The sequence below is a fragment of the Mesoplodon densirostris genome, chromosome 2, assembly GCF_025265405.1.
Source record: "Mesoplodon densirostris isolate mMesDen1 chromosome 2, mMesDen1 primary haplotype, whole genome shotgun sequence".
NCBI lineage: Eukaryota > Metazoa > Chordata > Mammalia > Artiodactyla > Ziphiidae > Mesoplodon > Mesoplodon densirostris.
In genome coordinates, this window is record NC_082662.1 from 111,510,148 (window position 1) to 111,533,442 (window position 23,295).

Consider the following 23,295-nt stretch of genomic DNA (forward strand, 5'->3'; position numbering starts at 1 on the left):
GGTGGCTTTGTTCCTCTCAGCAGAGCTCCACCAGTAAATGTATGCTGTAATCTGATAACTCCAAATGGTAGGGGTTTTTTGTCTGTGTTCTTTGGTACAGTGTAGGCCATTTGCAGACTGATCTCTTTCCCTTCAATTCTTCCCTACTAGTGAAAAATAAAGCAACTTAAGTCACTTTATTGGAGTGAGAAACTGAAATTTGGAAAGGTAAAGATAGAACAGAATGCCATGTAGGCAGAATATCACCAGGTTTCATTTTGATTGGTATTTTATAAGTAGTGAGAGATTTTTCTTTTTGCTTTCTCTGTAGAGGGTTTACAGCCACCTACCCCCTCCTTTTTTCTTTTGTCCCCTTGGTAGATTCTGCTGGAAAACTGACATTAGAATGTCATTGTTTTTAATTATCCATTTATTTCTGCCATGGCTACTCAAGCCCACTGTCAAGTATAATTATATAGACTTATTAGGTATCCAGTATCTGATATTAATTGGTAATGTGTACTTATAAGTTAGCTTTGAATATCAAAATACATATTATGTTTTGTTTCTTAATTTCTGTGTGCTGTTCTGGTTTGATATAAAACTGTTTTGATTAATAACTTTGCTTAAATATGTGCTAGCTACTAGCTGTTAAATATTTTATCAGTCTATTTTTCTTTGATAATAAATAATGGAAACTATAGCCTGTGAAGTGAACAGCGATAACACCAGGCCAAATTCAGAACTGGGGAGAAGGAAAGTGTATGGGGGGTTATTTTGTCCTTTAAACTGGATATTTTCTTTCCTAGAATTTTGGGATATTCTTACTTGACATGAAGAAAGCAAAAAGACCAGAGTTGTCAGTTTCTTCTCTCTTCTTTTTACTGGGTGTATCCTCTTGATCAAGGATACAAGTATGCTTCAGGAAGTATGCTGTTTCTGATAGCTCAGCAGAGAGAATTGCTGTTTCTGATAACTCGGCAGAGAGAATTTCTGTTTCTCTGTGTTCCAAACCCCAGCCCATCACTCAGTCTCACAGAGGGAGTGTTTGGACTGATGGTGTTTCCTAGAGGAAACCCCTTCCTAGTTCATTTCCCCTGTTGTGCTTCACTTCTCCACCCTTTCCTATCAAAAGAGAACATTGTTTAGTTTGTACATATGTGTTGGTTCTGTTTCATCCATATCTCCTATGAGCTTCTGTTGTTTCTTTTACTGTTGTTTTGTTTGAAGTGAACTTTTTTCCCTCAACCCCTCCATCTTTTTAAACTTTGTTACTGATCATTTTTCTTTCTCCTCCTGTGAAATTAGTCTGTTTGTTTTTAATGGCTGTATACAATATGTATTAATTTTTAAATATCTGATTCCCAAAAAGTCACCTTATTGTTGGAGTCTGAAGAAGACTGGTAAAAAGAGAGAGAAGGACAGATTCCTTGTAGGGAGTTCCATATATCTTATTATTTGCCTTGTGTACTAAACTGAGCAATATGGAGTTAACCAAGAATAAGCACTATCCCAAAGGATCAGTAATGTTGATGGGGAGTGGGCAAAGGGAAGTTACAGGAAGAGAATGGGAAGAGGTTTTTTTTTTTTTAATTTTAGGGATGTATAAATAACTTAGAGTATATTAGCTTTTCTGTGCACAGTGTAGGTAAACATTCCTGGTAAACTCCAAGTTGCCATTGACAAGAACCTGTACAAAAGAGATGGCAGAGAAGTAACTTGGCCATATCTCTTATTTTCTTGCATTAGTGTCTGGGAGGTGATTGAAGTGCATTGTTGAGGTAATTTATGCTCATTATGATATCATTTAAGTTACTTTCTCGGCTCAGATATGTACATTCTAAGCCAGCAATATCCACTGCTTTTTTTCAAGGTAGATAGAACCATGTTTGGAAATAGAATTGGGAGGTGGTGATCTGCCAGAAATCTCAACTGCTTCTTGGCTGTGGGTTGGCTTATCCAGGAGACTCAGGTCTTTTAAAGAAGGACTCAGATTTTTTTCACAAATTTCAACCAAAATTTTACTGCTCAGAGATACATATTTGAGGCCTGAGAACCATGAAATTTGGCTTATAGAACTAGAAGCAAAAATTTACCACTAGGGCTTCCCTGATAGCACAGTGGTTAAGAATTGCCTGCCAGTGCAGGGGACACGGGTTCTAGCCCTGGTCCGGGAAGATCCCACATGCCACGGAGCAACTAAGCCCGTGCGCCACAACTACTGAGCCTGCGCTCTAGAGCCCGTGAGCCCCAACTACTGAGCCTGAGTGCCACAACTACTGAAGCCTGTGCACCTAGAGCCCGTGCTCTGCAACAAGCACTGCAATGCGAAGCCCACGCACCACAATGAAGAGTAGCCCCCACTCACCACAACTAGAGAAAGCCCGCACGCAGTAACGAAGACCCAACGCAGCCAAAAATAAATAAATTAAAAAAAAATTATCACTAGAGGGAAGTGTAGAGATATTTTAATTTAACCCTCTCATTTTCCAAATTAGGAAAGTGAGATTCAAAGACATTGTTAATAGTGGCAAAGACTTTGCATAAAGTCTGTATGTTGTCAAGATGGGTCTTAGTAAATTTGCGGCTCGTTCCTTGCTACTTACTTAGTTGGCTCTTAGCTGAGCCAGGTTGGCTCTCAGCTGACCCCAGGACTGGTAGATCAAACTGCCTTTGAGCTTTTGTTTCTACGAGCATCCTTGCCTTTCTCATTTTTTCTAGAAGATCCTTAGGAAAAATTGACACCTGCTAGGAAACAAAATTTAGCTCTTCTCTAAGATGTGGCTTGGTTTTCTTAATTGGCTTGGTTTAGTTCTTATTGAGGGCATAGTAATAGTTCCTTTTTTTTTCTTTTTTTTCCTTTTAACACTATCTCTTAGAGCTTTGTGCTCAGCAGTGCTTCTCATTAGGTAGGCTGACACTTCAGACATATTTGTGAGTATTTTCATTTGAATAACATATTATGCCTCCTACATGCAGTGGTATAATTAAAATTCAGTATTTCAAGTTAAAGAGGACCAGAGAGCTTGTTTGAGATAGTCCAGCAAACAACTGGGCTGATGACTTTTGTTTTGTGCGAGTTTTTGCTTTTGCTCTTTTTTTTTTTTTCTTTTGAAATCTCTGGCTCTCAATATTATCAACCAGGAGACCCTGCTTCCGAAAAGTCTGCTTGTCTCTTTCTGCTTTATATAGGAATTATTGACACATTTTTATAGTAGTATTGGTAGGTCTCTGGAATTGCTTCTCTATGACCCGTTCAGGCAAAACTCGTCTGAGCAATGCACATCCGGCCAACTTCTAGCCTCCCGAAATTATATGAGTACTTCAAACATTGCAGTCAGTCACAGACTGCCTCTTAGTTTCTCATCTGGTAGATGATGTCATCTCATCTCCGACGGAAATGCTTCTGCTCTGAAAGCACTGGGAGAGGCTCTGGTATTAAAGCCAACTCTGTTTTGTTCCACGCACTGGGAGCAGGGTGGGGGAGGGGAACAACAACTCATATTTTGGAGCTATTTACTGTCTGAAAATATCTTTGTTTCAATTATCTCCTCTTTTAAGGCCTTGGGTACCTTTTTCATCAAAAACACAATTTAGGGTGGGGCCAAGGACCAAAATGGAGTGCTTCCTTGAGACCAGTACGGAGTTACTCAGAAAAATTTTCTGTGACACGGTATGATGATTCAACTTTGTATTTTAGCAGGAATTGATTGGGTTGTTTCCACTTAGGCACTTGACTTGGCTAGTTCAGCTGTTGTGAAATTATTTTAGTAACATTAAAGATTTCTCAGCTAATTTTCATAATTTTGAGGCTAGATCTTTATTTTTCAAGTATCCAGGAGATCTGCTGAAATTAGGTATACCTGTTTTATAGGAGAAAAGTGATATTCTGAAGGATATGAAAGGTAAATTCTTCAGAGAGAACCTCTTATCATATGTGCCGATACATGTTTGCTTCAGATTGTATAGGCATCTCAAAGTAATAATTAATAAAGAATGGGAAAGAGTGTGTAGGAGTCATGCTTATTTGTAGCTTGGAATTCTCAGCAGCTTTCTAGACATCTTTTCACATTTTTCCTCTATCTCTGCAGCAGCATAATATGTTGTAATGAGCTTGAGTTAATGTGTGGGGAGGGGATTGATGGTGGTCTGTATGTGTGGGACTGTTGAGCGCTAGTTTACTGGGAAAAATGGTTATAAAACAGAGAAAGATAATAAAGCCATCCCTGTGTATCTCTTTCCTTTAATTGTTAAATTATCTAATTATTTGTTACAGAAAATTTATATAGATAAGGAAAAATAGAAACTTAAACTTAAAATATCAACTTAATCCCACTATCCAGTATAGTCGTATTTTAACATTCTGGTATATAATCTTTTGGACCTTTTCTATGTGTATAAATACATGTGACTTTATAGGTAAGTGTTTTAGAAAAATATTGCATTATGTAATTTTCTACCTTTTTCCATTCAACAATTTATTGTGACATCCTATCCATAAAAATAATGGATTTTATCCTACACATAAAAATAATGGTTGTATACTAGTCCATTTTATGACTGCACTACAACTTATGTCACCTATATTGTTCATTTAGATTCTTTCCCATTATATCTACCCAATTATAGTTATTATGTACAATGCTACAATAAATATCTTTGTATATATGTCTTTGTCCACTTGACTAATTATTTCCTTAGGATAAATTCCCACTTCTGGGACAAATGGTACATAATTGTTTTTAAGGCTTTTTGCTAGATATTACCAAATTGCCCTCACAAGTGGAAGACGGTCAAATAAAATGTATACACAGTCTTTTTTAAAAGGACAGAAGCCTGCATGCAAGGAGCTTTATACCTGAAATTTTTTTTGCCAATCTGAAATCACTCCAGTGTGAAATTGTTTGGGTTACAAGTTTTGTGATCACTCCTGGAATTTTTCTTTTTTCTTTTTTTTTTTCCCGTGGAATTTTTCTGCCTGAGCTTCTCCTTCTGTCTCTTTTTTTGACATTTACCTAGAACTGCAGAAAATCATCTAACATTTCACAGTATGGTACTGGGGGTCATCAGGTCAGGTCCTGTTCATAATTTTAAACTTTAGCGTTGTTGTGTGGTTTTTTTGTTTGTTTGTTTGTGTTTTTTTTAATGTGTTTATTCTGCTGTTAAGCAGGTAGAACCCCAGAAGTAAGTGATAATTTTCTGTTTTTCCTCATTTAGGTTTCAACTTTCTGTGCTGTGGGGTCAACCGTAAGAGAGGTAGAACTGATGTGTATTTGTGCTGAAGAAGCATGAGCTCCTTGGAGTTACTAGCAGCCAACTCCTCTTCCCCATAACAATTGCAGACTTTTTTTTAGTAGTAGCGCACGGCCTTCTGAGAAGGCTGTGGATGTCTTGCAAGCATTATTTCACTTTAGCTCCCATTTCCCTCTGTCCTCTCCAAAAAATATGCTTTCTTAACACAGAAACTTCTTTTCTCACAGTTCCACAGTATGAAATGAATCCGTTCACTATCTTTTGTCTCCCTCGAAGTCTTCCCATAACTCCATTTCCTTTTGTTTCAGTAAATGAGTCTCTTTTTCTTTTCCCTTTCTGTTGTACCTCTTATTTCCCCTGACCCTTCCCATCCTGTAGATGGGGTTTCATAATTCACAATGATAGTAGTAATAATTACTAGTATTTATAGAGCATTTATTACATGTTAGGTGCTATACAGGACTTATTTAATTCTCATAACAACGCTATGAAATACATGTTATTATATGTCCATTTTATGGATGAGGTAACCAAGGCCTAGAGCATTTTAACCAACTTGTCCAAAGTTACCTAGTTAGCAAATGGTAGATCTAGTATTCAAATCTAGCCAACCTAGGTGTTCTGATTTCAGAGCCCACATTCCTACCTACTATACCTTATTGCTCTCTCACTAATCTGAAAGGCTGTTTGTTAGATTCTTTTTTTTTTTTTTTTTTTTTTTTTGCGGTATGCGGGCCTCTCACTGTTGTGGCCTCCCCCGTTGCGGAGCACAGGCTCCGGACACGCAGGCTCCGGACGCGCAGGCTCAGCGGCCATGGCTCACGGGCCCAGCCGCTCCGCGGCATATGGGATCCTCCCAGACCGGGGCACGAACCCGTATCCCCTGCATCGGCAGGCGGACTCTCAACCACTTGCGCCACCAGGGAGGCCCTGAAAGGCTGTTTGTGAACTAACTTGACTTTAAACCAGATTAAATATTTGTTGTTCAACAAAAGAATAGTGCAGAAGGGAACTTCCCCTTCTGACTTTAGCTGTCCTAAAAAAGCAACAAAATTCTGAGCTCCTCCATGCATAATATGTGGAGTTATTGATCATTCTTTAAGAAAATATTTTAGAAGTTAATGTGGATTTTTGCCAAGGATTGGTAACTGATTCTGCAGTCAATTCCAAGATCACTGAAACAGGAGTGCCCATCAGATGCCCTCTTTTTGTCGTTGCAAATTCAATGATCGTAACCCTTATGCTTTTAATCAGAGCAAGACATGGTTCCACTTACACCAAAAAGAAAACTGCAATCTGAGAAGAATTAAAAACTTTTTTTTTCTCTCTCTGCTAAAGTTGTTCATGTCTTATTACAAAGACAAAAAGGTACTTTCTACTGCTAGTGAGGACCTTAACATCTGTGAAACTGCTCTTTCAAGTATCAGACTTGAAAGATAGCTTCTGCTCCTCTAGAATACTGGTGTTGTCTGATTCAGAACAAGGATAATATCACTAAAAGAAATGAAAGATACTTTCCTACTGTTTTTGCCAGTGACATTCATGACTGTTACTGGAGGAACAGAGTGTTGTTATTCATTTCATTGAGAAGAACTGAAGGAGGAGGTCTCTGCTCTTAATCCTCTTACCAGTGAAAATGGAAGGGAAGGGGATACCTCAAGGGAAGAAAATATATGTTCATATTGTCCATTAGCAATTCTGAGATTTATTTAGTTTGTAAAAGTATTCTAGTTCCCTTTGTTTCTTGTCCTACCTAGACTCCAAGTGGCCAGGAAATTGAAAACAAAAGATAGTTTAGAAGAAAGAGAGTTGAACTGGGGCTTAGGAATATGGATTCCAGTTCTGGCTCTGTCACCGCCTTTGCTCTGTGATTTTGAGCACATCCCTTATGCTCTGTTCTTTTACTTATAAATAAGATTAGATTAAAATCTCAAAGGCCCTTGCTGAATGATTTTTTTCTTAATATAAATTGTTATTGATTTGTTTGCTTGAAAATGGGCAAGTAGGTTCATATGTGGCCGAAGGAACTAAGTTCTCAACTTGTTCTATTTAAAAATCAACTTTCATTTAATATCTATAAATTTCAGCCAGATTGAACCTGCTCTGGTCAGAATTTTTAAAAAATTCACAAAGTGAGTACACCCTTGCTCCTCTAGGTCTTCTATTTATTAATATTTTTGGTGAACAACAAGCCAGTCTTTTTTTAGTAAATATGTAATTGAGTACAGTTTTGTACCTTGATCCTTGGTAATGTCCTGTAGGTCTTTTACATTTCCATCTTTCTGCAGAGGAACTAGGGCTTGAAATCACCATGGTTGGCTCTATATCATCTGTTGAGCCACTCAGAATTAAGTTATTTGAACCATTATTTTTCTGATGCAGCCTGTTTGTCATGGCTTTATTTTTTGCTTCCAGTAGAGCAACATTAGCTGGTTGTTTAGAATGCTTCTTGGTCTAGGGCCTGTTAATAAGTAGGAGTTACATAGTCATGAAGGAAACAAACTATGGAAACGTTTTTCGCTGAGGAAGAGGAAATTTAACATTGGAACTCTGCCCTATACTTAGTTTCCCCACCCAAAAAGAGGATGATACATACGGATCGTGGATATGGGGATTATAAGATGATAGTATATACTTATCAGAGATCATTTTTCACACAGATGCTAGAAAACAAACTTTCTGTTGAATAACATTCTAGTCTTATCCATAAGGATGAATCTCGTTCTCCTTAAACATTGGCTGGATGGCATTGCTAAGCCGGGTGTTGCCATGCTGAGTTGGTATTCTTTTCTTTTCTCTCTTTTTTTTCCTCACTTCTCCTCCCCCCTCCGTCCGCCTCCCCCCTCTTCCTCCGTTTCTGCTCCTCTTCCTTCTGAAGAGAAAGCTTGATTATGAGATGAACAGGTACAGTGCTTGTGACTCTTCAGTCTCAGTAGGCAGTTTCTCATTGGCAGAGCCTTGGGCCAAATGGTCAAGCCTTAGCGGATGGTACCTGGTTCCCTGAAATATCACTCTGCTCTTCATTGGGTTTCTTCTGGACCAAGCTGGGTGTTACAGCAACATTGATAAAATTCTCTAGATATTTTTCTATTCCTGTCCATTCTTCTTTGGGAGGTTGGAGCTCTGACCTGTGCCCTAGGGGCAAAACTTCAGACAAGGAAGAGAGTAAGACTTGGGTCCCGATTCTCCTCCCTGTGTTACTTGTTCTGATTATTATTATTTAGACCTCAGTATCCATCCAATTGCTTCAGCTATAGTGTTCTTGGGATTAATCCAAGCTTTGCAGTTGCAGATAGCTAAGTAATTGGCACCATATTCCACTGAGTGAAGTCCTCCCACCCTCATTCTGGGTACTTTGTAAGAGTGTGGCAGCCCTAGAGCTATGTGTTTGTGTGATAAAACTAGGAAGGGTAGCAAAGTAGAACTTTTTAGGGAGTAAGAAAGCCCCAGACCTACTCTCTACCTTGAAAATCACTTACCTGCTTTTTTTTCTCCATTGTTTAACTTGGTCCATTGACTCCTTGCATGCAGAAGAGGTTGTGTTCTAGGAGAGACTGTCAGCCTAGGACTGGATGTTGGCTCTTGGTTCTGCCAGCTCCCTCCAAATCCCTTCCTCTGAGGTAAAAGAGGAAGGGATAAACCAGGTACTGACCAAGGAGTCCAGAATCAGTGTTGTCTTCTCAACTGAAAGTATACTGATTTCCTTATTGAGACTTACTAATTCTCCAGTTGCCTGTACACTTGCACCAGGTTATGTTGGGGGGAGGTGGAGGCTGAGGGTTTGGGGAGGAGCCAAGAACTTTGAGGTGCTAATTAGAATTTCATGAAGGTCTAGGTAATTGAACATTAAACCTTCCTGGGGGCCCAGCTTTACTCTTGCATTAGAAATCACATATGGGGCTTCCCTGGTGGCGCAGTGGTTAAGAATCTGCCTGCCAGTGCAGGGGACATGTGTTCGATCCCTGGTCCAGGAAGATCCCATGTGCTACGGAGCAACTAAGCCTGTGCGCCACAACTACTGAGCCTGTGCTCTGGAGCCCGCAAGCTACATCTACTGAGCCCGTGTGCCACAACTGCTGAAGCCTGCGTGCCTAGAGCCTGTGCTCCGCAACACGGGAAGCCACCACAAAGAGAAGCACGTACACCACGATGAAGAGTAGCCCCTGCTCGCTGCAATGAGAGAAAGCCTGCACGCAATAATGAAGACCCAACACAGCCTAAATAAATAAAATAAATTTTTAAAAAATTAAAAAAACACCGTCTTGCACTGTCTGTGGTCTCTTTAAAAAAAAAATTCACATATGACAATATATTTGTATAGCACGTCACAGTCCATGAAGTACTTTGATTTAGTTTATCTTTTTTGGGGCTGTGTTGGGTGGGTCTTAGTTGCAGCATGCAGGATCTTTCATTGCAGCGCGCGAGCTTCTCTCTAGTTGTGGCACCCTGGCTCCAGAGCGTGTGGGCTCAGTAGTCGCAGCACACGGGCTTAGTTGCCCCACGGCATGTGGGATCTTAGTTTCTTGACCAGGGATTGAACCAGCATCCCTGCATTGCAAGACGGATTCTTAACCACTGGACCACCAGGGAAGTCCCTGATTTAGTTTGTCTTATCTAATCTTTACATAAACCTTCTAGTATGGTTCATCTTTTTTTTTTTTTTTAAATGTTGGGGGTAGGAGTTTATTAATTAATTTATTTATTTTTGCTGTGTTGGGTCTTTGTTTCTGTGCGAGGGCTTTCTCTAGTTGTGGCGAGCGGGGGCCACTCTTCATCGCGTTGTGCGGGCCTCTCACTATCACGGCCTTTCACTATCACGGCCTCTTTTGTTGCAGAGCACAGGCTCCAGACGCGCAGGCTCAGTAGTTGTGGCTCATGGGCCTAGTTGCTCCGTGGCATGTGGGATCCTCCCAGACCAGGGCTCGAACCCGTGTCCCTGCATTAGCAGGCAGATTCTCAACCACTGCACCACCAGGGAAGCCCCAGGTTCCTCTTTTTTTAGTTAAATATAGAGAACAGTTTACCTGATGTAACAGGGATTTGAACCCAGGTCTTCTGATTTTTAAATAGCTCAGCGTGTTGGCTCTTGTCTAAAAGGTTTTAAGTCAGTAACAGTTTTAATCATAAATCTGACTCATCCTGGCTTATTGTTCCTTGGAAGCTTTAGCTTAGGGTTCCAGTTCTAAAATGGTCTTTCACCTACCTGAACTTGACCTGACTGAAGATGAAGCATCCTGCAAAAAGCATAGATTATTGGGCTCTGCTGTTTTTCTAATTTTCTGGGCCATTTTATGCAGCACATCTTCCTAACAGCTAGATGACATTTCCCTTACCTCCTTTTTTGGAAAGAGGAATGAAAACCATCTGTTCCCCTTAGTTTTGCTACTCTGACTCACTATGGGGAAGGAAATTTCCTACCCTGCTTATTGGTACCAGAAATGCTTAGTCTGTGGCCTTTGTACTACTAAGGTCTACCACAATCTCCTCTGAGCCCAGCTATATTCTGAAATTCTTAGGGCCCTTGATCGTTGGTCTTAAACAATAGTAATTAGAGCTTTACCTGACTGCCCCTAAGCCCATCTTGTCTCTGCTGCTGTTTTACCATTAAACGTTATATATGGACCAGAACTGGGGTCTTCCTACTCAGGTATTATATTATTGAGGATTCGTCGAATTGGATTCTTCTTTTTAATTTTCTTTAATGTGGCTAATCTTTATTTATTTTGAATTCTTTAGAACTACATCAAAGTAATATATCAGTAGTCTTTGAAGAAAAAAGGCCAACATTCTTCAATATGAAGGGGAGAAAGTTCTGTCTCCCTGTTTCCAATGTGATCATGGATGAAAGTTATAGGGATCGCAGACCCTTCAGAATTGATTTAACCTTTTAGAGTATTTTTCTATAGATAATGGTCTTTTAGTCACTTTCTAAACATACTTATTCTTGAAATGTTTTTCTACATTTAAATGGATAAAAGTCATAATATTGATGAGATTTAACTACACACTTATCTTACACATCTCCACTGATTATATATTTAGTAAGTACACACCAACAAATTCCTGTTGCTTTTACAGCAGAAATCAAGATGAGGATGGAAGGATGTAGAATCAGATTCTGCCTGCACTCTATGCTTTTCCATTTTTTTGACATTGCATTTTCCCATCCTTAGCCTCCTCATCTCCATAGAGCAACTCTTTTTTTTAAAATTGAAGAATAGTTGATTTATAATAATATATTAGTTTTAGATGTACAATGTAGTTATTCAATATTTTTGTAGATGATACTTCATTTAAAGTTATTACACAATAATGGCTATATTTCACTGTGCTGTACAATATATCCTTGTTGCTTATTTATTTTATACACAGTAGTTTGCGTCTCTTAATCCCCTACCCCTAGCTTGTCCCTCCCCCCTTTTCCCTCCCCACTGGTAACCACTAGTTTTCTATATCTGTGAGTCTGTTTCTGTTTTGTTATATACATTCATCTGTTTTATTTTTTAGCTTCCACCTATAAGTGATAACATAGAATGTTTTTCTCTGACTTATTTCACTAAGCATAATACCCTCTAGGGACATCCACATTGTTGCAAATGGCAGAATTTCATTCTTTTCTATGACTGAGTAATACTCCATTTGCATAAATATGTATATGTATACACACACACACACACAAACACACCACAGCTTCTTTATCCATTCATCTGTTGATGGACACTTAGGTTGCTTCCATATCTTGGCTACTGTAAATAAAGCTTCCATAGACCAACTCTTTACCTTTTTTCTGAAATAATTAGTAGAAGTGTAAAGCACCATAGATATGCTCTAAGAGTACCTACCCTTTTAGCTCTACAGGAAAAATTATTAAGCCCAGGCTGTCCAATAAATCTTGGTATCTCTTATGCCCTTTCTCTTTCAGCCATGGTATCAAATGAGACCCTCTGGCTCTGATGGTTAAATGTATCAAGAACAGATATATTTCCTAGAGAAAATATGAACACTTGTGTAAAAAAAAGGACTAGAATGAGAACAGAATATGCATAAGGGCTCTGTGAGTATGGAGGAGGAAAAAGAAGGGACATTTAAAAATCCCTATCCAAAAGGATCTGTTATCAATGAGCAAGAGGCAGGAGCTCATTGTCAGGTTTAGTGTGGCTCAAATCCTGATTGTTTCAGTGTGCTTGATAGAGATCGTGTGAGTGTGTGTATACACTTATGGTTGTGTTTGTTTATTTTTATTTTCACAGCATCTGGAATCAAGAGACCCATGGCATCTGAGGTGAGTTTTATATTGATACAGTGGTTCTAAAACCTTAATTCTGGGATAGAAGGATACCTGTTTATAACACCCTTATTTTACCCCTACTTGGGTCTTGGAATCTAGATAGGGTTCTCACATCTCTTTGGTAGGCTAGTAATTATACAACTCTACTTTTGTTACAGTTTATTATGAATATTAATAATAGCTCAGATTTATTGAACTTTTTTTAATGTTTTAAATTTATTTATTTTATTTATTTATTTTTGGATCTGTTGGGTCTTCGTTGCTGCGAGCAGGCTCTCTCTAGTTGCGGCGAGTGGGGGCTACTCCTTGCTGCAGTGCGCGGGCTTCTCAATGTGGTGGCCTCTCCCGTCGCAGAGCACGGGCTCCAGGCGTGGAGGCCTCAGCAGTTGCAGCACGCAGGCTCAGCAGTTGTGGCTCACAGGCTCCAGAGGGCAGGCTCAGCAGTTGTGGCGTACGGGCCCAGTTGCTCCGCGGCACGCAGGATCTTCCTAGACGAGCGCTTGAACCCTGCATTGGCAGGCGGACTATCAGCCACTGCGCCACCAGGGAAGCCCCTGAGCTTTTTTTTAATGTACCAAAGAGTAAATAAGGTACCTAAGTGCTCTTTATAGGTATTCTTATTTAATCCTGCAAAGAGCCTCTATGAGTGTAGGTATTGTTGTTATCCGTGTTTTATAGATGAAAAAGTGAAGATTAGAGGTTCTATAGCTTGCCCAAAGTCCTGTAATTAATAAGGTTAGGATTCAAAGCCAGTCTGACACTAAAGCTCATTCTCTTGTTTTGCTGTTAATACCTCCTGACTGCGTAGCTTCAGTGAATGTGACGAACTTCTTTTAACCGTACTGAAGCTGTTGATATTCTAAGTTTTTCTCTTTTGTGCAGAGTATCTTGTATTTGCTTAATTTTCTTCCCACAGAGTATTTCCCATTCCTCTTTTTACTTCTTGCATCTCTCCTGGGTTTTGTGAGGGGACCTCAGAGTGCGGACCATTTTGGCGTAGGATTTTAGGCTTTTTTCTCAGAACATCTTCCAAGATCTGTCAGGTTATATACTGAGGGTTTTCTGGCACTAAGGGTCTTAGCAAGAAGAGTAGAACTTAAATATCAGGCCCTAAGATGGTAACATGCTATTTTCAGTAGTCTTTTTGCCTTCTGGCTTGTTAACTTGGGTATCGACATCATGAAGAATACCTTCATGTCTGTTGTGCTGGCATCTTGGCTGTGGAGAATAGCCTTCTAGCCTCCGCTCCACTGGTTTTACTTCTTCCTTTTTTCAGAGGCTGTGATGTATGTGAGTAGAAAACAAAGCCATACCACGTTCTCAGGAATCTCTTTGAGGCACTGAGGCCCTTAGAGGATTCATCTTATTGCCACAGCCTTTTAATACTTGGGCTCGCAGTACTTGCATTTGCCAGTGGCTAGATCATTTCTGCTGGTGAATTCAGTTTGAGCAAATAGTGTTCAGGTCGGGTTGAATATTAGAGGGGTAGTAGTTTCTGAAAGGAAGCTGGGTCTGTAGAGCTCTACTTCTGTCTTGCTTTTGTAAACTGAGGGTCTTCCCTTTTTTCTGGGACTGCTATTGCTTACTTCCCCTGTTTCTGCTTTTCTTTAATGATAATCATTTTAATTTTCTGTGTCATCTTTCTGAGAACCAAAGGTGAAATATGTGTCCTTTGGAGTTTTCTTCGTGTTCTTGTAGTCAGTTTAGTTCTTTGGGGAGCAACACTATAGCTGTGTGTTTCCATGGGAGGGATCTTCTGAAGATTTTATAAAATGTTCTTAACCTAAAAAGGGTGTGTTGCATGTTTTGTTTTGTTTTTGATTTACCATCATTGTAGCTGTTTGGTGTGTTACATGGGAATCATGTACTAATCTTGACTCTTCTTATTCTAGGTGCCTTATTCCTCTAGCATGTCCATGAAGAAAATAGGCCACCGTGGTGTGGATTCCTCAGGAGAGACAACATATAAAAAGGTGTGTCTGGGTGAAACCCACTCATCTTACCCCAGGAAGGGATAGTTCTGTCTCCTTGATATTATTCTACACATTCCATCCCATTTCTTGAATACGCTAAACCTTTGCACAATAGCCATCATACAACTTGAACTTTATTTGTTTGTTTGTTTGTTTGTTTGTTTTTGCGGTATGCGGGCCTCTCACTGTTGTGGCCTCTCCCGTTGCGGAGCACAGGCTCCGGACGCGCAGGCCCAGCGGCCATGGCCCACGGGCCCAGCCGCTCCGCGGCATGTGGGATCTTCCCGCACCGGAGCACGAACCCGTGTCCCCTGCATCGGCAGGCGGACTCTCAACCACTGTGCCACCAGGGAAGCCCGAACTTTATTTATTTTTTATAAATTTAATTTATTTATTTTATTTTTATTTATTTTTGGCTGCGTTGGGTCTTCATTGCTGTGCGTGGGCTTTCCCTAGTTGCGGTGAGCGGGGGACACTCTTCTGCTGCGGCGCCTGGGCTTCCCACTGCGGTGGCCTCTCCTGCTATGGAGCATGGGCTCCAGGCGCATGGGCCCTAGCAGTTGTGGTGCGCGGCTCAGTAGCTGTAGCTCGCGGCTCCAGAGCGCAGGCTCGGTAGCTGTGGCACATGGGCACAGTTGCTCCGCAGCATGTGGGATCCTTCCAGACCAGGGCTCGAACCCGTGTCCCCTTCATTGGCAGGCGGATTCCCAACCACCGTGCCACCAGGGAAGCCCCACAACTTGAACTTTAGAATTTACTTCACAAAGGGTAAATTATTTCCCGTCTGTATATATGGGTTTTGTTTTGTTTTATAAATTTATTTATTTTATCTTTGGCTGCGTTGGCTCTTCGTTGCTGTGCGCGGGCTTTCTCTAGTTGTGGCGAGTAGGAGCTACTCTTCGTTGCGGTGCGCGGGCTCCTTATTGCGGTGGTTTCTCGTTGCGGAACACGGGCTTTAGACACGCGGGCTTCAGTAGTTGTGGCATACAGGCTCAGTAGTTGTGGCTCATGGGCTCTAGAGCACAGGCTCAGTAGTTGTGGCACACGGGCTTAGTTGCTCTGCAGCATGTGAGATCTTCCCGGACCAGGCCTCGAACCCGTGTCCCCTGCATTGGCAGGCGGATTCTTAACCACTGTGCCACCAGGGAAGCCCTGTATATGTGGTTTTCGTTTTGTTTGTTTTCGTTTTTGGCTGCGTTGGGTCTTTGTTGCTGCTCGCCAGCTTTGTCTAGTTGCAGCGAGCAGGGGGCTACTCTTCGTTGCAGTGCATGGACTTCTCATTGTGGTGTCTTCTCTTGTTGTGGAGCATGGGCTCTAGGCGCACAGGCTTCAGTAGTTGTGGCACGTGGGCTCAGTAGTTGTGGCACACAGGCTTAGTTGCTCTGTGGCATGTGGGATCTTCCTGGACCAGGGATGGAACCCGTGTACCCTGCATTGTCAGGCGGATTCTTAACCACTGTGCCACCAAGGAAGTCCCTGTATATGTGTTTAAATAAGAATGTTCTTAATGAACAAATCTGGTGTTGGATGCTTTTTCACTGAGCTGAAGAAATTGTGTTTCCCTGTTAGATAGAAACATGTAATAAGCCCCCAAGGCCATTCTTACCTAGCTTTAGGGAACCATGTCTCTTGTGCTGGATGTACATAAAGTGAAGGCTGGATCCCATTCAGCTTGGTGATACAGAGATAGACAGCAGGTCAAGACTTTTTCTTCGTGTGTGTGTATGTTTTGTTTTGTTTTGTTTTTTGTCTGTGCTGGGTCTTAGTTGTGGCACGCAGAGTCTTCATTGCGACATGCGAGATCTTTAGTTGCAGCATGTGGGTTTCTTAGTTGTGGCATGCGGACTCTTAGTTGTGGCATGTGGACTCTTAATTGTGACATGTAGGCTCTTAGTTGTGGCATGCAGGCTCTTAGTTGCGGCATGTGGACTCTCAGTTGTGGCATGCATGCGGGATCTAGTTCCCCGCCCAGGGATCGAAACCAGGCTCCCTGCATTGGGAGCATGGAGTCTTACCCACTGGACCACCAGAGAAGTCCATGGGTTTTGTTTTTTTAAGATTGTAGTTTCAGTTGGTGAATAGGGCCTAGAATACCTGATTTTGAGCTAGAGATATCAAATGGATTGGAAAGATAGTAGTAATAGCCAAGAAGAGAAAATTGAACTGGTGAAGGGAAAACAGGAGAGAAGCATCTTGGAGTGACCCAATTGCCCAGTTCTGGACTAACTGGAGATGCTTAGGTTTCCTGGGGTACAGTGTTCAACCTCCTATTTGGCATCTATACCTTGTCTGGCCCATGTAAATTTTTCTTGTGTTTGTTCTCTGTCTTTATTGCATTGTCCGAAGTGATAGAGGTGGACTGACTCATTCTCAGTCAGGGACCTGACTGTCCCTGGGAATGGGCTCTGAGGCCCATGTCAATTAAACAGACATTTATTGAGCTCTTTTTATGTGCTGAACACTGAGACAAAAAGATGAGTTTCTAGTCTAATTGGAGAGGCAAGCACTTAAAAAATTCGTTATAATTTTATTTATTTTTTAAAAATATTCTTATTTTTTATTTAAAAAAAATTTTTAAAGGTTAAACTTTTTTTTTTTGGCCGCGTTTGGTCTTCATTGCTGTGCATGGGCTTTCTCTAGCTGTGGCAAGCAGGGGCTACTCTTCGTTGCAGTGTGTGGGCTTCTCACTGCAATGGCTTCTCTTGTTGCAGAGCACAGGCTCGAGGCATGTGGGCTTCAGTAGTTGTGGTGCATGGGCTCAGTAGTTGTGGTGCATGGGCTTAGTTGCTTCACGGCATGTGGGATCTTCCCGGACCAGGGCTCAAACCCATGTCCCCTGCATTGGCAGGTGGATTCTCAACCAGTGTGCCACCAGGGAAGTCCCCATTCTTATTTTTAAAGATATTTATTTATTTGGCTGCATTGGGTGTTAGCTGTGGCACACGGTATCTTTCGTTGTGGTGTGTGGGCGCTTCATTGCGGCTCACAGGCTTCTCTCTAGTTGTGGCACGTGGGCTTCAGAGCACACGGGCTTAGTTGCCCCATGGCATGTGGGATCTTAGTTCCCCGACCAGGGGTCGAACCCGCATCCCCTGCATTGGAAGGTGGATTCTTAACCACTGGACCACCAGGGAAGTCCTTAGTTATAATTTTAATGCCCAGTGAGGACTAGGTAGAATATTGATACAAGTAATATTTGGTGAGGGTTGGGGGGATAAGGGAAATCACTTAGAACAAATCTGTCCAATAGAACTTTCTACAGTGATTGAAATGTGCTATATCTGTGTTATCCAGTGTGGTAGCCACTAATCATACCTGAATGTGGCTAGTAAGACCAAAGAAATGATTTTTAAATTAAATTAACTTTAACTTAAAATTAAATAGCCAAGTGTGGCTAGTAGCTACTATATTGGACAGCACAGAACTAGATAATACGACATTTTCCCATGACATTGAAATCCTGGATTGTAAGAGTGGGGCTCTTATATTTGTGTTTTGACCACAGTATGATAATTTTAAATCTAAATACTTCTCTCAGAAATAATTTGAATCTTTCAGGCTTTCTTCTTCAGTCAGGAGCTTTTTTTGCCACTCAGTTGTCCTTGGAACGCCAGTCAGGCCTTGCCTTAGAGAACTGAGCTTCAGTAGCTAGGCAGTGAATCAGAGTATCAGTTAATTTTAGTTACATTCTGTATCAGATGAATAAAATGTTTGGAGGACTCCATATACTCTGGGGGCAGGAACCTTTGGAGTGAGACCTAGGATTGTTCTTTCAGTACAATGTATCTTCCAGATACAGATGTGGATAGGAGGGAACACCTTGTTTAGAGAGTCCCCACTTTGCTACTCTGTATCTTCATGCTCTTCCAATCTTTGCAGGCCTAACTGCCATGTAGAGTGTGGGGATGGGGAAACTGGATTGCCCCAGTTTAGTCTGAACTACTAGAAAGGCATTTGCTCTCCCGTGTTCCTTCTGATTCTTCTCTCCTGAGTTTTTATTGCTATGATCAGATTTACTACTAGAAACTTTCCTCTTGTTTCTCTTGTTTCTCAGACAACCTCTTCAGCTTTAAAAGGTGCCATCCAGTTAGGCATTACTCACACTGTGGGGAGCCTGAGTACCAAACCAGAGCGGGATGTCCTCATGCAAGACTTCTATGTGGTGGAGAGTATCTTCTTCCCGAGGTACAGAGGTTAATGTCCTAGAAAATGTGGCTTTTTTATATCATCATCAGGGCATTTTAGGGTTCATGTCTAATTTAGGCATGCATCCAATCCTTAACCTGATTTTAATCAGGGTGATATGGGGACTGGAGAATTTGAAGAGCACATGCTCTCCTTTGGATGTTTCCATGAGCCTCCGGCCTGTGGACTGAGCCCTAAAAAACAATTTAATGCATCGGGAGGAGGTAATATGATTCCCTGTGCCCATGTCTTAATCCCCATGTTGCGCCTTGTCCCATTATGTAACTGACTCATCCAGTCCCTTTGGTTCTCTCAGGAGGGATGTATTGACCTGCCTCTGGGTGACTGAGTGTCTTTCCAGGGTGTGGACTCCCTAAATTACAGGAACTGGTAAGTTATGGCTTCTTCTGTTTAACCCCACAGTGAAGGGAGCAACCTGACTCCTGCTCATCACTACAATGACTTTCGGTTCAAGACCTATGCACCTGTTGCCTTCCGCTACTTTCGGGAGTTATTTGGTATCCGTCCTGATGATTACTTGGTAAGCTTCCAGATTTCAGGACCCTGGGACTCCAGTATCAGAGGGATACTTCCAAAGGAAGACCCTCTCTCCACACTCTTGCTCTGGTTTTTCTTTAGAATAGAATTGCATCTGTAGTTGATTTCTGGTTGGGCATGCCCTTGTATCTCTGAACCTCTTGCTGTCTTTTCTCTGGGCCCAGTACTCCCTCTGCAATGAGCCGCTGATTGAACTCTGCAACTCTGGGGCTAGTGGTTCCCTCTTCTACGTGTCCAGCGATGATGAATTCATCATTAAAACAGTCCAGCACAAAGAGGCGGAGTTTCTGCAGAAGCTGCTTCCAGGATACTACATGGTGAGAGGACCAGGAGCACTGGCTGCCTGAGCTGCCCACTCCACTCCAAGACAAGGCTGGGGAGGCTGCCATCAGGGGGACAAAACAATGTCAGCACTTCTGTCATAGGAATGTAGTTCATCTTTGTGATTTTCCCATCTCTTTTGTCTCTATATGGCTAAAGGGGGTTTTGTTCATCTGTCCTATTTTAAGTGTTTTTAGCTTAGACCCTGCTACCCAACGACAAGATTCAATGATGATTTTTAAAAAAGTTTTTTTATTGGAGTATAGTTGATTTACAGTGTTTTGTTTCTGCTGTACAGCAAGCAAAGTGAGTCAGTTATACATACACATATATCCACTTTTTTTAGATTCTATTCCCATATTACAGAGTATTGAATAGAGTTCCCTGTGCTATTCAATAGGTTCTTATTAATTAATTCGTTCTGTGTATAGTACTGTGTGTATGTCAATCCCAGTCTCCCAGTTTATCCCCCTACCTTTTCCCCCCAGTAACCACAAGTTTGTTTTCTACAACAGTGACTCAACTTCTGTTTTGTAAATAGGTTCATTTGTACCATATTTTAAAATTCCACATATAAGTGATAATATATGATACTTATTTTTCTCTTTCTGACTTACTTTCACTCAGTATGACAATCTCTAGGTCCATCCATGTTGCTATAAATGGCATTATTTCATTCTTTTTTATGGCTGAGTAATATTCCATTGTATATTTGTACCACATTCTTTATCCATTCCTCTGTTGATGGACATTTAGGTTGCTTCCATGTCCTGGCTGTTGTAAATAGGGCTGCAAAGAACATTGGAGTGCATGTATCCTTTCGAATTATGGTTTTTTCTGGATATATGCCCAGGAGTGGAATTGCTGGATCATATGGTAGCTCTATTTTTAGTTTTTTAAGGAATCTCCATACTGTTCTCCATAGTGGCTGTACCAATTTACATTTCCACCAACAGTGTAGGAGGGTTCCCTTTTCTTCACACCCTCTCCAGCATTTATTGTTTGTAGATTTTTTGATGATGGCCATTCTGACCAGTGTGAGGTGATACCTCATTGTAGTTTTGATTTGCATTTCTCTGATAATTAGTGATGTTGAGCATCTTTTCATGTGCTTTCTGGCCATCTGTATGTCTTCTTTGGAGAAATGTCTATTTATATCTTCTACCCATTTTTTGATTGGGGTTTTTTTTTCTGATATTGAGCTGCATGAGCTGTTTGTATATTTTGGAGAAAAATCACTTGTCGGTCACTTCATCTGCAAATATTTTCTCCCATTTTTTGGGCTTTCTCTTCATTTTGTTGATGGTTTCCTTTGCTGTGCAAAAGCTTCTAAGTTTAATTAGGTCCCATTTGTTTATTTTTGTTTTTATTCAGTGATGATTCTGCTTTCCATTCTTAGTCCAGCCCCTAGAGTAGAGTATGAGGTTGGTTACTTCCCTTGATAATACTGTATTTTTTCTTACTCTGACTGATACCTCTTGGAGGTTCTGGAGAAGTTAGGGAACTCTCCTTTGCCTCCTTTCATACTCACAAGAATATACTATACAGAAAGCTAAGCATTAAGTCTTTTTCAGTGCTGTCTTCTCTTAAACCTCTCTGAAGGAATATGTTCATCATATGTTTAGTATCCTGACTGCTTACTGTATTGTAGGCCTGCCACTCGGCTTGGTGGTGATCTCATTATTGAGATAGATACATTGGGAAATTTTAAACAAATGTAAAATGGGCAGATTGTATCTGAATCCCATGTAACAGACAAAGGAGGGGGGAGGTGACAGCTTTTGCCCTTGAGTTTTATTGAAAATCAGTTAACTTGCTCTTCTCCTTCTTTTTACTTTCTTGGGAAATTTTTACTTTCTTGGGAAATTTTTACTTTCTTGGGAAATTTTAAACAAATGTAAATTTCTTGGGAAATTTTTACTTTCTTGGGAAATTTTAAACAAATGTAAATGGGCAGATTGTATCTGAATCCCATGTAACAGACAAAGGAGGGGGGAGGTGACAGCTTTTGCCCTTGAGTTTTATTGAAAATCAGTTAACTTGCTCTTCTCCTTCTTTTTACTTTCTTGTCCTCAGAACCTCAACCAGAACCCTCGGACTTTGTTGCCTAAGTTCTATGGACTGTACTGTGTGCAGGCAGGTGGTAAAAACATTCGAATTGTGGTGATGAACAATCTCTTACCACGGTCAGTCAAGATGCATATCAAATATGACCTCAAGGGCTCAACCTACAAAAGGCGGGCTTCCCAAAAAGAGCGAGAGAAACCTCTCCCCACCCTTAAAGACCTGGACTTCTTACAAGACATCCCTGATGGTCTCTTTTTGGATGCCGATATGTACAATGCTCTGTGCAAGACACTGCAGCGTGACTGTTTGGTGAGTTTGTCATATTTCCTTCTCTCTTAGGCACCAGAAATCTCAGTCTCTAAAACAGCTTGATCGTTCTTAGGCATCTAATCTGTGGGAGACGAGACTCTGTTCCTTAGCTCCATCTGTGCCAGACTTCACTTAAAATAACTTTTATATTAGATCATTTATGCCTTTACATTTTTACTTTCTCCCCGTTTGTCTAACTCCCCTCCCCTGTCTTTTTTTTCTTTACCTGCTACCTGTCCTGGGCCTTATAAGCATACATTTTCCTTATTTTCATACCAGTACCATCATTGCTCAGTTTTTGGTGCTATCTGCCAAATCCAAATTTATATCTTAGAAGCTGAGTGCTGCTGAAAAAGATCACACAACTGTGTATACTGGCATCTCTACAGATTTATGATATCCAGCCCTACCTGGGCCCTCAGTATTCCTCATCAGTCCATTTCCTGTTCCTCCCAGAGATTGCACATGATTGGTACTCTCTTCAAACAATTTTCTGACACTCATCCCCCCAGCCTTGTTTCTCAACAAACTACCTCAACTTTCTATTCTGTACCATCCCTTTGTCCTGCCCCCATCATCACTTTATAAATGGATCTACACTTAACCATCCTTAATCTATATTTTCTTCCCAACTTGGTCGATTATTCCAGGTCATTCCCTTTTGTGACCTAGATCCATTTCCTCCTGTTTCTCTAGGATCCTACTTCATCACTTACTTCCTTTCCCACCTCTGGCTTCAGCCTCAACTGACTGTTTTCTCTTTTATCTCTTTTTTATTTTAAGATTAAGAGAATGTTTTTCAATGTCTTCATTTAATGATGCCTCCATCTCTCTTTTTCCCTTTCTCTTCTCCTATTCCTGCCTCAACCCACTGTGTCCTGGCTTTTGCTCTCACCACTTTAGTTGAACTGCTCTCTCCAATGACCACCTAGATACCGAATAGAGTACTTCTCAGTCCTTCCTTGAATTTTCTGCAGTGTTTGACAGTTGATTGATTCCACTTTCTTAACATCTGTTGGTTTTTGTGACATCTTTCCCTACTGATTTTTCCACCTTTATTTTTTAATTTTTTTTGGTAAACTGCTTTTGTAGGATTGTCATCTTCTATTCAGTCCATGATGTTATCCATCCTTGCCTTTCTTTGCTTACTCTGCATCTACTTCCAGGATAATGCCTATTTTAGTTTGGCTTTTTTGGTTGTGAGGACTGGAGACTTGGTGGAGCAGAGAGGTTTTTCAAACCACACATAAAGGGAGGGAGATGCATGAGGGAGGGGATGTGGGAACAGATGTATATGTATGACTGATTCACTTTGTTATAAAGCAGAAACTAATAAAAATAAATAAATAAATAAATAAAAAT

At 40.9% G+C, this 23,295-nt stretch overlaps 1 protein-coding gene across 3 annotated transcripts in view; it reads left to right on the forward strand.

Annotated features, from left to right (window-relative positions):
- The window catches only part of PIP5K1A (phosphatidylinositol-4-phosphate 5-kinase type 1 alpha), a 38,145-nt gene that overhangs the window by 4,206 nt on the left and 10,644 nt on the right, over positions 1 to 23,295 (forward strand). For 2 of the 3 annotated variants that reach the window (XM_060090512.1, XM_060090514.1), the window contains 7 exons: positions 5,197 to 5,235; positions 12,483 to 12,514; positions 14,413 to 14,493; positions 18,548 to 18,678; positions 19,102 to 19,219; positions 19,401 to 19,553; positions 21,634 to 21,933. In XM_060090512.1, the coding sequence (XP_059946495.1) occupies positions 5,197 to 5,235; positions 12,483 to 12,514; positions 14,413 to 14,493; positions 18,548 to 18,678; positions 19,102 to 19,219; positions 19,401 to 19,553; positions 21,634 to 21,933 (854 nt within the window). The remainder of the gene's footprint in view (positions 1 to 5,196; positions 5,236 to 12,482; positions 12,515 to 14,412; positions 14,494 to 18,547; positions 18,679 to 19,101; positions 19,220 to 19,400; positions 19,554 to 21,633; positions 21,934 to 23,295) is intronic. The other variant, XM_060090513.1, reaches the window with a different exon arrangement.